Source organism: Carcharhinus amblyrhynchos, chromosome 17 (assembly GCF_965287045.1).
Source record: "Carcharhinus amblyrhynchos chromosome 17, sCarAmb.v2.hapA, whole genome shotgun sequence".
Taxonomy (NCBI): Eukaryota; Metazoa; Chordata; class Chondrichthyes; order Carcharhiniformes; family Carcharhinidae; genus Carcharhinus; species Carcharhinus amblyrhynchos.
The window spans coordinates 50,157,263-50,173,813 of NC_137340.1; the positions used below are offsets into that span (position 1 = coordinate 50,157,263).

The window sequence follows — 16,551 nt, forward strand, 5'->3', positions numbered from 1 at the left end:
ATGTCTTATGATCTTATAAACGGTGCATCATCAGCAGCATCACCATTTGGCGGGAAGTCTAACCAGGATGAGGTGTAGCCAGAATGGTGTCATCATTCCCTCAGCCAAGACCACATAACAATAAGCCCCTGGATGTCTAGGTCCTGGTTCACCAGTAAACAGTTTGCCAAAGTACTTATTCCAGTCTGTCACTAAATGAATAAACTGGAATATTGATCCAGAGCGGGAGTGACAGTGAGTAGCCTCCTCCACAGCAGAGCTCTAGGTAAAGAAGCCAAAATGCCCAGCAACTCCTCCCTCCCCCTACCTCCTCAAGATAAATCGCCCCCATTACAGGATTAATTAAGCAGTCCCCTAACATAATCATTCACTCCCTGAGCATGGCAGCAAATTATGGCCCGCCAATTACTCTCTGGGATCCGACTGTGCCATCCTGGGATGTGCGGTGGGATGTGCCCAGTTGGCAGGGGAGGGGGGGAAGGATAGGGTTACACCCCCACCCCTCTCCTGCACCCCCTGTACCATTGGACCAGAGGCACTTTTGGGAGGGCAGTGATGTTGGCAGGAGCACTGTGATTGGAGGGGAGATTATGTAATGTTCTTGCATAAAGCTTGGGGAGGTGGTGGGGTTGGAGGGGTGGGGGGGTGGGGGGAGACAGGAGAATCCCTTAAAACGAGAGAAGGAGCAATGCCTCTCCAGGCTGCAAGCTGGGATAGAGAGACAGAGAAAGTGAGAGAGCGAGAGATAGATAGAGAGAGAGAAGGATAGAGAGAGAGAGTGTTCACAGTAACAGGGGGAAGGACAGACGCTGGGAGCCTGGGCTCAGAAAGTGCCATCAATGTGAGTATTGCAGTTTCTAGTTTGAAATTCAACGACATTATACTTTTAAACAATTGTAAATCTCCCATTTCTAGCATTCTAAACTCCATTTCCGCAGCAAACGAGGTATCCGTGCATAATGAATTTTTATATTAATGGTAGATTATATTAATTTCTATACACATATATATATATTAAATTGGATCCTAAGTACCCACAAACGATAATTCCGTGCAATTACACTTAATTAAATTCTAACTCAATGATGGGAAACTGATTTAAAAAGCCGGGGAAAAAATATATCCTGTAATGATGGCAGTTAAATCCGGAGCGACTGGGTGAGAGCTTTGAATGAATGGGTTGGTGTAGCTGGTCCAGGCTGCAACAGAACTGGTCCTGTTGTCGCCTCCCTCCCTCAGTAAATTGGGGAGGTTTAGCTGGAAGTTTGTGCAGGGATTGTGCAAGGGGGTGGGGAGGGATGTGGGATGAACTTTGTTGCGATGTGACTGTGGGATTATTATCCAGCCTTTGCAAACTGATATCACTGCAAGATAAGAGGTAGCTCTGTCTGTCTGTGTGTCTCTCCCTCCTTGGCAAGCCTTCCAGTCTGTTTATCTTCAGTCTCTTTCCTGTAAATCTTAACCAAGTTTTTTTCTCTCTCTCTCTTGCAGTTGCTGCTGATCTCTTCCCCACCCTCCCCTCCCCGCTCCCACATCCTCCTCTTTAACCCCCCCTCTCCCTCTCTCACACACTCCCTCAGTCAGTCTCACCCGAGTGGGGATGTTGCTTTCTATCCTGCCGTTCCTCGCCCTGGTGCGCTGGGTGCTCCCGCAGAGATCCCAGCCCCTCTTCGCAGCCGTGACCGACACCGTCCTCCCCCCTGACTACGACAATAATCCGACTCAACTCAATTACGGAGTGGCAGTGACCGACGTGGATAACGATGGGGAGTTGGAGATAGTGGTGGCGGGGTAGGTGTGTCCCGCACAATAGCCTGATCATTCGGCAGTCTCTATCTGTCTGTATGTGTGTCCGAGAGACGAGATATAAATGTGTGTCCAAATGCAGAAAGAGTAGGTGTGGATGTCTGATATCTATATCTCAACCGATATCTAAATAAAAAGTAAGAGAGGATCATCTTGTGTATAAACTGTCCCTATATTGTGCCCCTGTGTCTATATGTTGTGTTTGAGATGTACGCAGACAAACCTTACATCTCTATATGACATCTATGATCATGTATGTGATATGTGTATATATGTATGTATGCTGTGTTTGAAATAGACACAGGCAAACCATACATCTCCCTGATGTATATATGACCATGTATATGTGTGTGATTTACACATGTATCTGTGTATATATATGCATGATGTGTCAAAAATATGCACAAACTATGCTTCTCTATATGATATATACGACAATGTATGTGTGTATATGCCTGTATGATGTTTATGCAGACAAACCATGCATCTCTATATGATGTATGTATGTGGTATGTGTGTGTGTATGTGTATATATATGTATGTCTGCGATGTGCGACTATGTCTGAATATGTGAGTGCAGCATGCAGAGTTACACTAGGGACCTGATCACTAATCTGCAGGCAAAAAGAAATCTAGCCAAAGGACCCAGTTTTAACAATGAGGCCATCAATGCAGCAATATCTTATTGTATATATTTAAATATCTCTTTGTATAACTGAATGCGTGCCGAGTTCCCTTTTAAATGGTTATTGTTGCCTTTGCAAAGTATTAAAGAACTCCTCTTCCTACTCAGCACAGTGATGTTGCTGCATAGATTTAAAATTGTGTCCCTTTCCTGGGCTCTTCTTTTTTAAGTTTATTTATCAGTGTCACAAGTCAGCTTACATTAACACTGCAATGAAGTTACTGTGAAAACCCCTTAGTCGCCGCACTCGGGCGCCTATTCGGGTACACTGAGGGAGAATTTAGCACGGCCAGTGCACTTAACCAGCACATCTTTCAGGCTGTGGGAGGAAACTGGAGCACCCAGAGGAAGCCCATGCAGACACGGGGAGAATGTGCAAACTCCGCACAGTCAGTGACCTGAACCAGGAATTGAACTGTGGCACTGTGAGGCAGAGTGCTAACCACTGTGCCATTGTGCTACTCTTTATACCTGCTGCTGATCAACCCCTCGTGTTAACTCTCCCTTGCTGCATCTCTGTGACTCTCATACCCCCTCTATCCTATCCACCTGTCAAGCTAAGGCCTGTCACTTTCTTCCCCCCCATTATTTTGGATCCTGGGTGTACCATTTCCATCTCTCTCTGTCACTTTCCATCCCTCGTTCCATCTGTCTCCTCCGACTGTCTGTTCCTCGGCTGTCCGAGATCACCAAGTGACAATTAGTCTCACCATCCATTCCTGGAGAGACGTCCTGATCCAAGAAGTCACTCTGAATGGACAACTTATTTCTTTGAACTCCCTCCCTGACAAACAGAAATCTAAATTTAGCTTTCCCCTATCGTGCTGGATGGTGTTCGGAGTGACGTTGCTGGATTTTAGTCGCGTTTTATACACGGATACATTGGGTTTTTTTGAAAACAAAACTTGCAAATTTCAAACGCGGGGGAATTGGGTGGCACAGTGTTTAGCACTGCTGCCTCACACCGCCAGGGACCTGGGTCAAATCTGGCCTTGGTCACTGTCTGTGTGGAGTCTGCGCATTCTCCCCGTGTCTGCGTGGGTTTCCTCCGGGTGCTCCGGTTTCCTCCCACCGTCCAAAGATGTGCGGGTTAGGTTGATTGTCTATGCTAAGAAATTGCCCCTTAGTGTCCAGGGATGCGTAGGTTAGAGGGGATCAGTGCGTATAATATGTAGGGATATGGGGGTAGGGCCTGGGTGGGATTGTGTTCGGAGCAGACTCGATGGGCCGAAGGGCCTCTTTCTGCACTGTAGGGTTCTATGATTCCAAAGATGTGTGGGTTAGGTTGATTGGCTGTACTAAATTGACCCTTAATGCCAGGGGGATTAGCAGGGTAAATTTGTGGGGTTACAGAGATAGGGCGTGGGTGGGAGTGTTGTCAATGCAGACTTGATAGGCCGAATGGCCTCCTTCTGCACTGTCAGGATTCTATGATTCTTTGCCAGAATTTTGGTGAGATTGCAGTGGGAACTAAAATTTTGCTTTTCACAAAATTCACCGTCAGTGCTTCTTTCTGCCTTAATTGTGTTTAATTGTCTTATCACCCTCCTGGGATCACCCTTAATTCCATTAAGATAAGACTCGATGTACACCATAGAAAGTATCGCTCTTGCTTTGTTTTACTGGAAAATGTTGCTTCAATCTTGGACTGCTTCATGTTCAAAAATGCAGACATCTGGGGAAGAATTTACGTGGGTGAGAGGCAGGGTGATGGGATTATTGCAGCTACTGTCTTCTCTGGGGACATTGATGCTCTGAAGGTTAAGATGTTTGACTTGTTTCTTGTCTAAGTCCTGGGAAACCTGCTGGCACCTGAGGAATTTGATTGGGATTCTGTGCCTGTGTTTCTCTCTCACCTCCCAGTCAGTTCACCCAACATCTGGCCAGTTTGATGCTGCACCCTCTCTCGCAATAATTAATCTCAAACATGTCCTTTATCCGTGTATAAAAGTATGTCAAATTGCAGTATATGTCTTTCAAAATCAGATCTGTCGTCTTGCAAAGGGGTTGTGATTGCTTTTGTTTTAACACTCTCGGAAGGAAGCCTTGAAAAATGTTTCCTATTAAATATATATTTGTATATAAAATTCTGGACAGAACATATTCTGGGATGCCTTTCAACTCTGGGACGCAGTCCTGTGTGCAGTGTAGGCTGGAAAGCGGGTTTGTGGCCAGTGGAGCGAGAACGTTATTGTGACTGGTATTTGTTGGCCATTACATTAACTCCTGGGATGTAGAAGATTTTCCAATGAGGAGACAGACACTGGAAGTTTCCCATCCCGCCTGCTGCAGGCAGGGAGAGGGGCGGACCATGCAATGATCCGTTGACCTCAGGAGAGATTTTCCGATTTTGGGGCATCACGTTGGCACAGTGGTTTGTACTGCTGCCTCACAGTGCCAGGGACCCGGGCTCGATTCCCGGCCTCGGGTCGCTGTCTGTGTGGATTCTGCACGTTCTCCCCGTGTCTGCATGGGTTTGCCCTGGGTGCTCCGGTTTCCTCCCAAAGTCTAAAGATGTGCGAGTTAGGTGGATTGGCAATACTAAATTGCCCCTTAGTGTCAGAGGGGATTGTTAGAGTAAATGCATGGGGTTATGGGGATAGGGTCTGGCTGGGATTGTTGTTGATGTAGACTTGATGGGCCGAATGGCCTCCTCCTGCACTGTCGGGATTCTAAGATTCTAAGAAAACCCCACCCGTCGAGTTGATTGGATCAATATCCTTCAAGAATTGAGGTTTGACTTCAGTGAATCATGTGATACCTCTATGGACAGGTTGGACAATGAGAGGTTGATACCCCTAGCTGGACTTTCCAGACCGAGGGGGCATAGACTCAGGGTGAAGGGTCAGTGGCTTCAGGTTGCGAGGAGGGGATATCTCTTCATTCAAAGGTTGTGGAATGGGCAGCACGGTGGCACAGTGGTTAGCACTGCTCCAGGGACCTGGGTTCGATCCTGGCCTCGGGTTACTGTCTGTGCAGAGTTTGCACATTCTCCCCGTGTCTACGTGGGTTTCCTCCGGGTGCTCCGGTTTCCTCCCACAGTCCAAAGATGTGTGGGTTAGGTAGATTGTCCATGATAAATTGACCCATAGTGTCAAGCAGACTAGGGTAAATGCATGGGTTATGGGGACAGCGCCTGGGTGGAATTGTGGTTAGCGCAGATTCGATGGGTCAAATGGTCTACTTCTGGACTATAGGGATTCTATGATTTTTCTATGAATTCTCTAGCCCAGTGAGCTGTGGATGTTCAGCTGCTATCATCATGAGGAATATGGTGAGAGACGGAGAGAGGAATTGAGAAGATTGGCTGTAATCTTATTTAATGGCAGAGTGGGGTTGAGGTATGGGCTCCTCCAGCTCCTAATTCTTATGTTCTTGGGTTTGTTTGTGTTGGCTGGACCCGAATCTGGAGTAACTGTGCTCAGTTTTGCACATTACACCTCAAGATGGAGATATTTACCCTGGATTTGATTTGATTAATGTCACTTGTATTAGTGTGCGGAGAAAAGTATTGTTTCTTGCGTGCTATACAGACAATGCATATCAAACATAGAGAACAGAGGGGGCGAAGGAAAGGGGAGAGTGCAGAAGGTAAAGTTTAAAAAGTTTGTTTATTAGTCACAAATAACATTAACACTGCAATGAAGTTACTGTGAAATTCCCCAAGTCACTGCACTCCAGCGCCTGTTTGGGTCAATGCGACTAACCAGCACATCTTTTAGAATGTGGGAGGAAACCGGAGCACCCGGAGGAAACCCGCGCAGACACGGGGAGAACGTGCAAACACCGCACAGGCAGTGACCCAAGCCAGGAATCGAACCTGGGTCCCTGGTGCTGAGAGGCAGAATGTAATGGTAGAGTCATAGTTAGGGTGTAGAGAAAGATCAAGTTGATATAACATAGAACATAGAACATTACAGCGCAGTACAGGCCCTTCGGCCCTCGATGTTGCACCAACCTGTGAAACCAATTTAAAGCCCACCTAACCTACACTATTCCAATATCATCCACATGTTTATCCAATGACCATTTAAATGCCCTTAATGTTGGCGAGTCCACCACTGCTGCAGGAAGGGCATTCCACGCCCTTACTACCCTCTGAGTAAAGAACCTACCTCTGACATCTGTCCTATATCTATCACCCCTCAATTTAAAGCTATGTCCCCTCGTGCTAGCCATCACCATCCGAGGAAAAAGGCTCTCACTGTCCATCCTATCTGATCCTCTGATCAGCTTGTATGCCTCTATTAAGTCATGTCTTAACCTTCTTTTCTCTAACGAAAACAGCCTCAAGTCCCTCAGCCTTTCTTCATTCGACCTTCCCACCATATCAGGCAACATCCTGGTAAATATCCTCTGCACCCTTTCCAATGCTTCCACATCCTTCCTATAACGCGGCGACCAGAACTGTACGCAATACTCCAAGTGCGGCCGCACCAGAGTTTTGTACAGCTGCAACATGATCTCATGGCTCTGAAACTCAATCTCTCTACCAATAAAAGCTAACACACTGTACACCCTTTTAATAACCATGTCAGTCTGGGTGCGAACTTTCAGGGATCTATGCACACAGACCCCAAGATCTCTCTGCTCATCCACACTACCAAGTATCTTACCATTAGCCCAGTACTTTGTATTCCTGTTAAGCCTTCCAAATTGAATGACCTCATACTTTTCCGCATTAAACTCCATTTGTCCTCTCAGCCCAGCTCTGCAGCTTATCTATGTCCCTCTGTAATCTGCAACGTTCTTCCGCACTGTCCACAGCTCCACCGACTTTAGTGTCATCTGCAAATTTACTAACACATCCTTCTCTGCCCTCATCCAGCTCATTTATGAAAATGATAAACAGCAGTGGCCCCAAAACAGATCCTTGCAGTTCACCCCTAGAAACTGAACTCCAGAATGAACATTTCCCATCAACTACCACCCTCTGTCTTCTTACAGCTAGCCAATTTCTGATCCAAACTGCTAAATCCCATGCTTCTGTATTTTCTGTAATAAGGGGAACCTTACCAGACACTTTACTGAAATCCATATACACCACATCAACTGCTTTACATGTAATGTAGGTCCATTCAAAAGTCTGATGGCAGCAGGGAAGAGTCGGTTGGTACGTGACCTCGTATCTTTATACCGACGGAAGAAAGTGGAAGAGAGAATGTCAGGAGTGCATGGGATACTTGATTATGCTGGCTGCTTTTCCAAAGCAGTGGGAAGAGTAGACAGAGTCAATGGATGGGAGGCTGGTTTGCGTGATGGACTGGGCTACATTCATGATGCTTTGTAGTTCCTTGCGGTCTTGGGCAGAGCAGGAGCCATACCAAGCTGTGATACAACCAGAAAGAATGCTTTCTATGGTACATCTGTAAAAGTTGGTGAGAGTCGTAGCTGACATGCAAATTTCTTTAGCTTCCTGAGAAAGTATGTTTTTTTAATTTATTAATGTCACAAGTAGGCTCACATTAACACTGGAATGATGTTATTCTGAAAATCCCCTCATTGCCACATTCCAGTGCCTGTTCGGGTACACTGAGGGAGAATTTAGCACGACCCAATCCATCTAACCAGCACGTCTTTCGGACTGTGGGAGGAAACTGGAGAAACTGGAGGAAACCCACGCAGGCATGGGGAGAATGTGCACACAAACAGTGACCCAAGCCAGGAATCGAACCCTCATCCCCAGCGCCGTGAGGCAACAGTGCTAACCGCTGTGCCACCGTGCCGCCTCATACGACCCTTGGAGTATGGGTGCAATGTGGGATTTTTCGTCAGCGTTACACTGGGGCTTGGAGGGTTAAATTGTGGGTTGTGGCAAGTTCCAGAAGGTTGCCTTGCATTCCCCCACCTCCCCCCCCCCCCCCCCCCCCCCCCCCCGAATAGAGAAGATTGCGAAGCAATGGAGGAATTTCAAACGTTGAAAATATTTGATAGGATTGATAAAAGAAAAAGCAGATTGCGCTGGTGGGGAAATCAAGGACAGGTTGAGCGTTAAAAATCATGCCAAGCTAGTTAAAAAAAAAAGAGGAGGAATGTGTTTTACACAAAGGGTATTGAAAATCTGGAGCTCACTCTGCCAGACTGTCGCAAATGCCTCGGGTGATTGGAGCTCTCAAAGCCAAAGTGTAGAGATGCTTGTGAAATGGAATATTGAACAAAGATGGGAGATTGGAAGGGCAGACCAACTCTGATTGGACAGGTTTAGGGGCTGAGTGCCAAAGTCTTTTGTTGGACAGAACTTGAGACATTTTGGAATCAACATTTCCTGGTCTTGGAGAGTGCAGGAAGGGATGTGGTGTGCTTCCTGCATCGCCCTCTTTATGTTAACATTGTGGAGGTGTTGCTGGGACCCTCAATCTTGTGGTTCCTCTTCCACTTTTGGCAGTCAATGTCACCTCAATACCACTGCACCCATACTGCACTGGTGACCTGATGTTGGGTTATCAGTGGCAACACAACTAATTAGTTCCTTTGGAGAAAGGCAGTAGGAAAGTAAGTATGTTTGTTTTAAAAAAAGTCTTTGGTTACAATCCAGCCACTACAATTGGATAGTAGGACTATCCATACCCTCCTACTCAGCTGTGGCTTGCAAGGCAATAATGTTCCTAGTTGTTTTTCTATCGCCAATCATCCTGCTTGCTGGGGCTAATGAGAGGGCACAGTGGGAGCAGGGCACGCCTCAGAAATGCCAACGCTTCGGAGTAGTTTGGACAGCACGTTGGCACAGTGGTTAGCACTGCCGCCTCACAGCGCCTGGAACCCGGGTTCGATTCCCGGCTTGGGTCACGGTCTGTGTGGAGTTTGCACATTCTCCTCATGCCTGCGTGGGTTTTCCTCTGGATGCTCCGGTTTCCTCCCACAGTCCAAAGACGTGTGGATTGGCCGTGCTAAATTGCCCCTTAGTGTCAGGAGGACTAGGCGGGTTGTGGGTTTGTGGGTGGAATTGTTGTCGGTGCAGACTCGATGGGCCGAATGGCCTCCTTCTGCACGGTAGGGATTCCATGATTCCAATGCAGAGTGAGGGTGTTACAAAGCTGTGTTCCTCAGTTTCAGGGTTAGTGTCTGAGCTTCAGACTATCCCAGTGTTCAAGGTCAGATTGGAGAGACGGACAGCGGAAACTGGAATTGAAAGGACAAGCAACAAAAAATGTTGGAAACCCCCAGCCGGTCAGATAGTATCCAAGATGGTTCACCGATAAATCTAATTCAGGACATGGTGAGAATGAAGAAAAAAGAACAAAGAACAAAGCACAGGAACAGGCCCTTCGGCCCTCCAAGCCTGTGCCGAGCATGATGCCTGCCTAAACTAAAACCCATTCGCACTTACAAAGTCCCTACTCTTCCATTCCCACCCTATTCATATATCTGTCTAGTTGCCCCTGAAATTCCGCGATCGTACCTGCTCCCACCACCTCCCTGGGCAGCGCGTTCCAGACATTCACCACCCTCTGCGTAAAAAAGAACTTGCCTCGCCCATCCCCTCTAAACATTTCCCCACATAAGTTCAGTATAGTTTATTCATTGGTGTTACAAGTAGACTTATTTAACACCTCAATGAAGTTACTGTGAAAACCCAGTAGTCACCACACTCCGGCGCCTGTTCAGGTACACGGAGGGAGAATTTAGCATGTATTTCAGGCTGTGGGAGGAAACCGGAGCACTCGGAGGAAACCCACACAGACACGGGGAGAACGTGCAGACTCCACATGGACAATGACCCAAGTCGGGAATTGAACCCGTGTCCCCGGCACTGTTGAGGCAGTAGAGCTAACCACTGTGCCACCATGCCATCCCACTGAGAATGTGAAACCACAGGGAGTATTGGAGGAGAGTGGCACGGATGCCTTTGAGGAGAAGCTGTGTTAACAGAAGAGGGGGAATGGAACAGAAGGATATGGTGGTGGAGGGGGATGAAGAAGGGTGGAAGGAGGTTCATGTAAAGTATGATAGTCAGCATGGACGGTGCAGTGGGCTGAATGGTTGGCACAGTGGTTAGCACTGCTGCCTCACAGCGCCAAGGACCCGGGTTTGATTCCCGGCCTCGGGTCACTTTCTATGTAGAGTCTGCACATTCTCCCCGTGTCTGTGTGGGTTTCCTCCAGGTGCTTCAGTTTCCTCCTGCAGTCTGAAAGATGTGCGGGTTAGGTGGGTTGGCCATATTAAATTGCCATTTAGTCTCCCCTTTTGTAGGTTCAGGGGATTAGCTATAGGAAATGTATGGGGTTACGGGAATAGAATGGGTAAAGTGCCAGGGTAAGATGCTCTGTCAGAGAGTCTGCGCATATCCGATGGGCCGAATGGCCTTCTTTGCACTGCAGGGATTCTATGATTTTGTGTGGTAAATACTGTGTAATCCGATGCTGCATCTTGCCTAGCCTCTGGATTAGTCATCTGCATTTCGAGAAAGGCTTTTCTCTATGGAACGCTTTATTATATCATTCAGACAAAGGTGAAGCTTTGGTGCTTTGGGCACAAACCCAGGGGGAACTGGCAGAAGTTAGTGTTGGGCGTGAAGAGGGAGATGTCTTATTGAGAAGCCAAGGTTTCAGTCTGTCTTGTAGTTGAGTAGTACGCCTGGAAGTGGGCACCTGGGCCTGGATGTGGAGGTCCAGGCCTGGAACTAGTGGTCTGGGCCTGAATGTGGTGGTCTAGACCTGGAGGTGGTGGTTTGGGCCTGGAGGTGATGGTGCGAGCCTGGAGCTGGTGGTCTGGGCCTGGAGTTTCTGAACTGGGCCTGGAGGGGGTGGTGCAGGCCTGGAGGTCGTGGTCTGGGCCTGGAGGTCATGGTCTGGGCCTGGAGGTGGTGGTCTGGGCCTGGAGTTTCTGGTCTGAGCCTGGAACAGGTGGTCTGGGCCTGGAGGTGGTGGTCGGGGCCTGGAGGTCATGGTCTGGGCCCGGAGTTTCTGGTCTGGGCCCGGAGTTTCTGGTCTGGGCCTGGAACTGGTGGTCTGGGCCTGGAAGTGGTGGTCTGGGCCTGGAGGTAATAATCTGGGCCTGGAGGTGGTGGTCTGGGCCCGGAGTTTCTGGTCTGGGCCCGGAGTTTCTGGTCTGGGCCTGGAGTTTCTGGTCTGGGCCTGGAGTTTCTGGTCGGGGCCTGGATGGGTAGTGGTCACCCATCGTTTTGGCCATGCTCCGATGCTGCAACAGGAGACATGTATGTGTGGGCTGTGCTGGTGGGAGGCCAATGATGTAACACAAAATGGAGGAACAGTTCGGTATCAGACTACGCGGGGATGGCAGGGGGTTGGTGGAGGCAGTGAGAGGATCTGTTCCCTGTTGTGTGCAAGCTGGCAGTGGAGCTTGAGCTTTTCTGGGAGCTCACTGCTTCAGAGCAGCACACTGAGGTGATGAAGCAACGTATCAGCACAGGAATGTTTACAGGTGAACCACCGAATCCCAGCAGTGCATTCGGAGGCCATTCAACCCATCGAGTCTGCACCTTTTCTCCGAAAGAGTACCTTACCCAGGCCCGCACCCCCACTCTATCCCCATGACCCCACCACACATTTACACCGTGCAATCCACCTAATCTACACATTGTTGGCCTTGTATTTTTGTGGCACCTTATACAACCTCTGGGCATCTCAAAGCAATTAGCAGCCAATTAATTATGGGGGCAGCATGTTGGCACAGTGGTTAGCACTGCTGCCTCACAGTGCCAGGGACCCGGATTCGATTCCTAGCTTGGGCCAATGTCCGTGTGGTGTCTGCACGCTCTCCCCGTGTCAGCGTGGGTTTCCTCCGGGTGCTCCGGTTTCCTCCCACAGTCTGAAAGACGTGCTGGTTAGGTGTATTGGCCGTGCTAAATTCTCCCTTAGTGTACCCGAGCAGGTGCTGGATTGTGGCAACCAGAGGCTTTTCACAGTAACTTCATTGCAGTGTGAATGTAAGCCTGCTTGTGACAATGATAAAGTAAGAATAATAATAATACTTGTCTGAGGTTTTGCAGTGTAGGGAATTGAACAGACTAATCCCACACAGCCAATATCTATAACCAACTATGTGATATTGGGCAGACAGTCTGTTTTGTGTCGTGTGGATTGAGAGTAATAGGGATGGATTCTGCAGCCCTTTGTCCAGTAAGAAATCTCACAACACTGGGTTAAAGTCCAACAGGTCTATTTGGTAGCACAAGCTTTCAGACCATTGCCCCTTCATCAGGTGAGTCAGAACTGTGTACAGTTCTGGTCACCCTATTATAGAAAGGGTATTATTAAACTGGAAAGAGTGCAGAAAAGATTTACTAGGATTCTACTGGGACTTGATAGTTTAAATTATAAGGAGAGGTTGGATAGACTGGGGCTTTTTTCTCTGGAGTGTAGAAGGCTGAAGGGTGACTTTTTAGAGGTCTATAAAATAATGAGGGGGACAGATCAGCTAGATAGTCAATATCTTTTCCCAAAGGTAGGAGAGTCTAAAACTAGAGGGAATAGGTTTGAGATGAGAGGGGAGAGATACAAAAGTGTCCACAGGGGCAATTTTTTCACACAGAGGGGGGTGAGTGTCTGGAACGAGCTGCCAGAAGTTGTCGTAGAGGCAGGTACAATTTTGTCTTTTAAAAAGCATTTGGATAGTTACATGGGTAAGATGGGTATAGAGGGATATGGGCCAAATGCAGGCAATTAGGATTACCTTAGGAGTTTTAAACAAAAGGACAGCATAGACAAGTTGGGCCAAAGGGCCTGTTTCCATGCTGTAAACCTCTATGACTCTATGACTTTATGATCTGATGAAGGAAATGCGCTGTGAAAGCTCATGATATCAAATAAACCTGTTGGACTTTAACCTGGTGTTGTGAGACTTCTTAGTGTGCCTACCCTGGTCTAACGCCGGCAACTCCACATCGTGACTGCCCTTTGTCCACATAGTGCAATGGGATCTTTGCACAGTCACCCGAGGCGGAGGGGGTGAGGGTTAGAGTTAAAGGTGGCACCCTCCAGCAATGCAGCACTCCCTCAAACCCAGACTGGTGTCTGAGCCCAAGTCTGTGGAGCAGGATTCGAACCTGCTGCCTTTCAAGTTGGACACAGGAGCTGCCTATTGAGCTGTGATTGACAAGGACAAAGCAGTGAGGAATTCGGGGGTGGGGTGGGGGGGAAGCCCAGATTGCTTTGATTGAGTTAATCGTGTTTGAGCATGAAAAACCAGCCAGCCTGAATGCAGAAACAGCGTCTGATTCATCAGCTCAAGGTCCGCAGTGTAAAAAAATACTTGAAATTTGGTAACCATTGGAGCTCGGGTGCTAGTCTCTTGTTCTGTTGCTTGAAAGTGCTTTGATTAACAAGGATTTGAGTGGTGAATGAGCCGCTGTAATCCCCACACAGAAGGTCAGGAAAGGACCATCAGTAGCTGATCTGAGCTGGTTGATTCGCTCTTTTTATTTGGTAACAGTAGTTGTTTTTAAGAGAGCAGCGTGCAGGTGGGAGATTGTGGAAATTTAAGTTGTATTGTCGCGGCTAGTGGAAGATGCAGCATTTGTATCACCCTGCATTGTGCTGGTTGGTACAACAGATCTGAAGTGCAGAGGGATCTGGGTGTCCCAGCTCATGATTCGCTAAAGATTACTGTTCAGGCACAGCAAGTAATTAGGAAAGCTAATCGAATATTATTGTCTACTGTGAGGGGAATTGATTACAGGAGAAGGCAGCTCATGCTTCATAAATAAAAACAAATTACTGCGGATGTTGGAATCTGAAACCAAAAAAGAGAATGCTGGAAAATCTCAGCAGGTCTGGCACCATCTGTTAGGAAAGAAAAAAGCTGACCTTTCAAGTGTGGAAGACCTTTGACAAGGCTTCCACCTTGTTATACTTCAGTTGTACAGGGCATTAGTGAGAACACGGCCAGAACTCTCCTGTCCCGCCTTCCATGGGCACTGTAGCAGGCGAGGAGGATGAGGGAGTGCTGCACTGTCAGAGGGTCAGTGCTGAGCGAGTGCTGCACTGTCAGAGGGTCAGTGCTGAGGGATTGCTGCACTGTCAGAGGGTCAGTGCTGAGGGAGCACTGCACTGTCAGAGGGTCAGTGCTGAGAGGGCGCTGCACTGTCAGAGGGTCAGTACTGAGAGGGTGCTGCACTGTCAGAGGGTCAGTACTGAGAGGGTGCTGCACTGTCAGAGGGTCAGTACCAGGGCAGGTACTTTCACTGTTGGAGTTGCTACCTTTTGAACGAGATTTAAACTGAGTTCCCTTCTGCCATCTGGTGGTTATGACCTGTTAGATTTAGTGCAGTTGTGGAAAAGGACAGTGGAATACTGGAGTAAATGTTCCGAGTTGGGGAAAGGTCAAATTTACTCAGCTAAGGAGTGATTTAGCCCGAGTGGAGTGGAGACAGTTACTGGGAAGTAAATCAGTGTCGGGGATGTGGGAGACATTCATGGAAGAGATGGGGAGAATTCAGAATAAATATATTCTCACAAAGAAAATAGATGGGGCTTCTGAAGCTGGAGTCCTTGAATGCCAAGGAGTGTACTGGCTAGGATAAGGCAAATAAAGAAAGCTTCTGTTAGATACTGTGCTGACTGAACACAGCAAAATGGACATGTTAAGGGTGGGGGTGAAATTCAAAAGGAAAACAGGAAAACAAAAGGAGGGCATGGAAAAACATTGGCAACTGAAGTCAAGGATAATCCACAGATATTTTGCAAATGCATTCAGGTCAAGAGGATGACTAAGGATATTATGTAGTCTATTGGAGAGCAAAGCAATCATGTGTGCATGTGGAAAATGTGGAAATGGTTTTTTTAATGAAAATTATGGTTGGGATTTTCCAGCCCTGCCTGCCCCAAGACTGGAAATTCCCACCTTAGATCAATGGACCTTTAAACGGTACGCCAAATTTTCCATCGCGCCCACACAGCGATTCCTGTGGAAGGTGGGATCGGAATATTTATCCCCTTCCTGTGTCTATATTCACAGAGGAGGTAGCAGGGCAGATAGGGAGGAGGACGAGTGTGAAATATTTGATGAGGTCATGAGAGAGGAAGTGTTAAGGAGTTTAACATTTTTAAAAGTGCTGGAGCTGACTCCCCAGGCTTGGATGAGGTGTCTCCAAGGCTGTTAGCAGATAGAAGGGAGGCGATACCTGAGGGTCTCACTAAGACCTTTCAACTCTTTCTCTGCGGGATTGCTAATGTTGTGTTACTGTTTATAACGAGAGAAAGGAATTGGCCCCAGCGGGGGGCAAACTGTTGAGGACAATTCTGAGAAACAGTACAGTTATTTAGGAAGACACAGTGTGATCAAGGATAGTCAGGGAGGTTTGTGTTTCTTTTATTTATGGGATGTGGGCACCGTTGGCTGGACCAGCATTTATTGTCCATCCTTAATTGATCCAAAGATGTGCGAGTTAGGTGGATTGGCCATGCTAAATTGCCCCTTAGTGTCAGGGGAACCAACAAGGTTAATGCATAGGGTTATGGGGATAGGGCCTGGGTGGGATTGTCGTCAGTGCAGAATCGATGGGCCGAATGACCTCCTCTGCTCTGTAGGATTCTAATTGCCCTTGAACCGAACGGTTTGTTAGGCCATTTCAGAGGCCAGTTGAGAGTCAGCCACATTGCTCTGGAGTCACATGCAGGCCAGACCAGGTAAGGACAGCAGATTCCCTTCCCTGAAATATATTAGTGGACCAGATGGATTTTTATGACAATTGACAATGTTTTCATGGTCATTATTAGACTTTTAATTTCAAATTTGTTTTTGAATTCAAATTTCACCATCTGCTGTGGTGGGATTCAACCTGGGACCCCAGGGTCATACCCTGGGTCTCTGCGTTACTAATCCAGTGACAATGCCAGTCCGCCAATGCCCCCTCTTAACTGACTAACGTGATTGACTTTTTTGAGAGCAGAGTTGATGAGTGCATTTGACGTGGCCTGCGTGAAGTTTGACATGTCTTTTAACAAGGTCCCACAAGGCAAAGCTGGTCAGAAAAATAAATGCTCGTGAGATAAAATGGCAAATTGGATCCAAAGTTGGTTTAGGGGCAGGGAAATGGTTGACAGGTGTTTATGTGACTGAAAGGCTGTTTTCATTGGATTTCCACAAGGCTCTGTACTAGG

At 47.6% G+C, this 16,551-nt stretch overlaps 1 protein-coding gene across 2 annotated transcripts in view; it reads left to right on the forward strand.

Moving 5' to 3' along the window:
• Window positions 1-1,524: 1,524 nt before the first annotated feature.
• The window catches only part of LOC145354506 (cartilage acidic protein 1-like), a 317,641-nt gene continuing 302,614 nt past the window's right edge, over window positions 1,525-16,551 (forward strand). For both annotated transcript variants that reach the window (XM_080205934.1, XM_080205933.1), the window contains exon 1: window positions 1,525-1,791. In XM_080205934.1, the coding sequence (XP_080062060.1) occupies window positions 1,601-1,791 (191 nt within the window). In that variant the 5' untranslated portion in view covers window positions 1,525-1,600. The remainder of the gene's footprint in view (window positions 1,792-16,551) is intronic.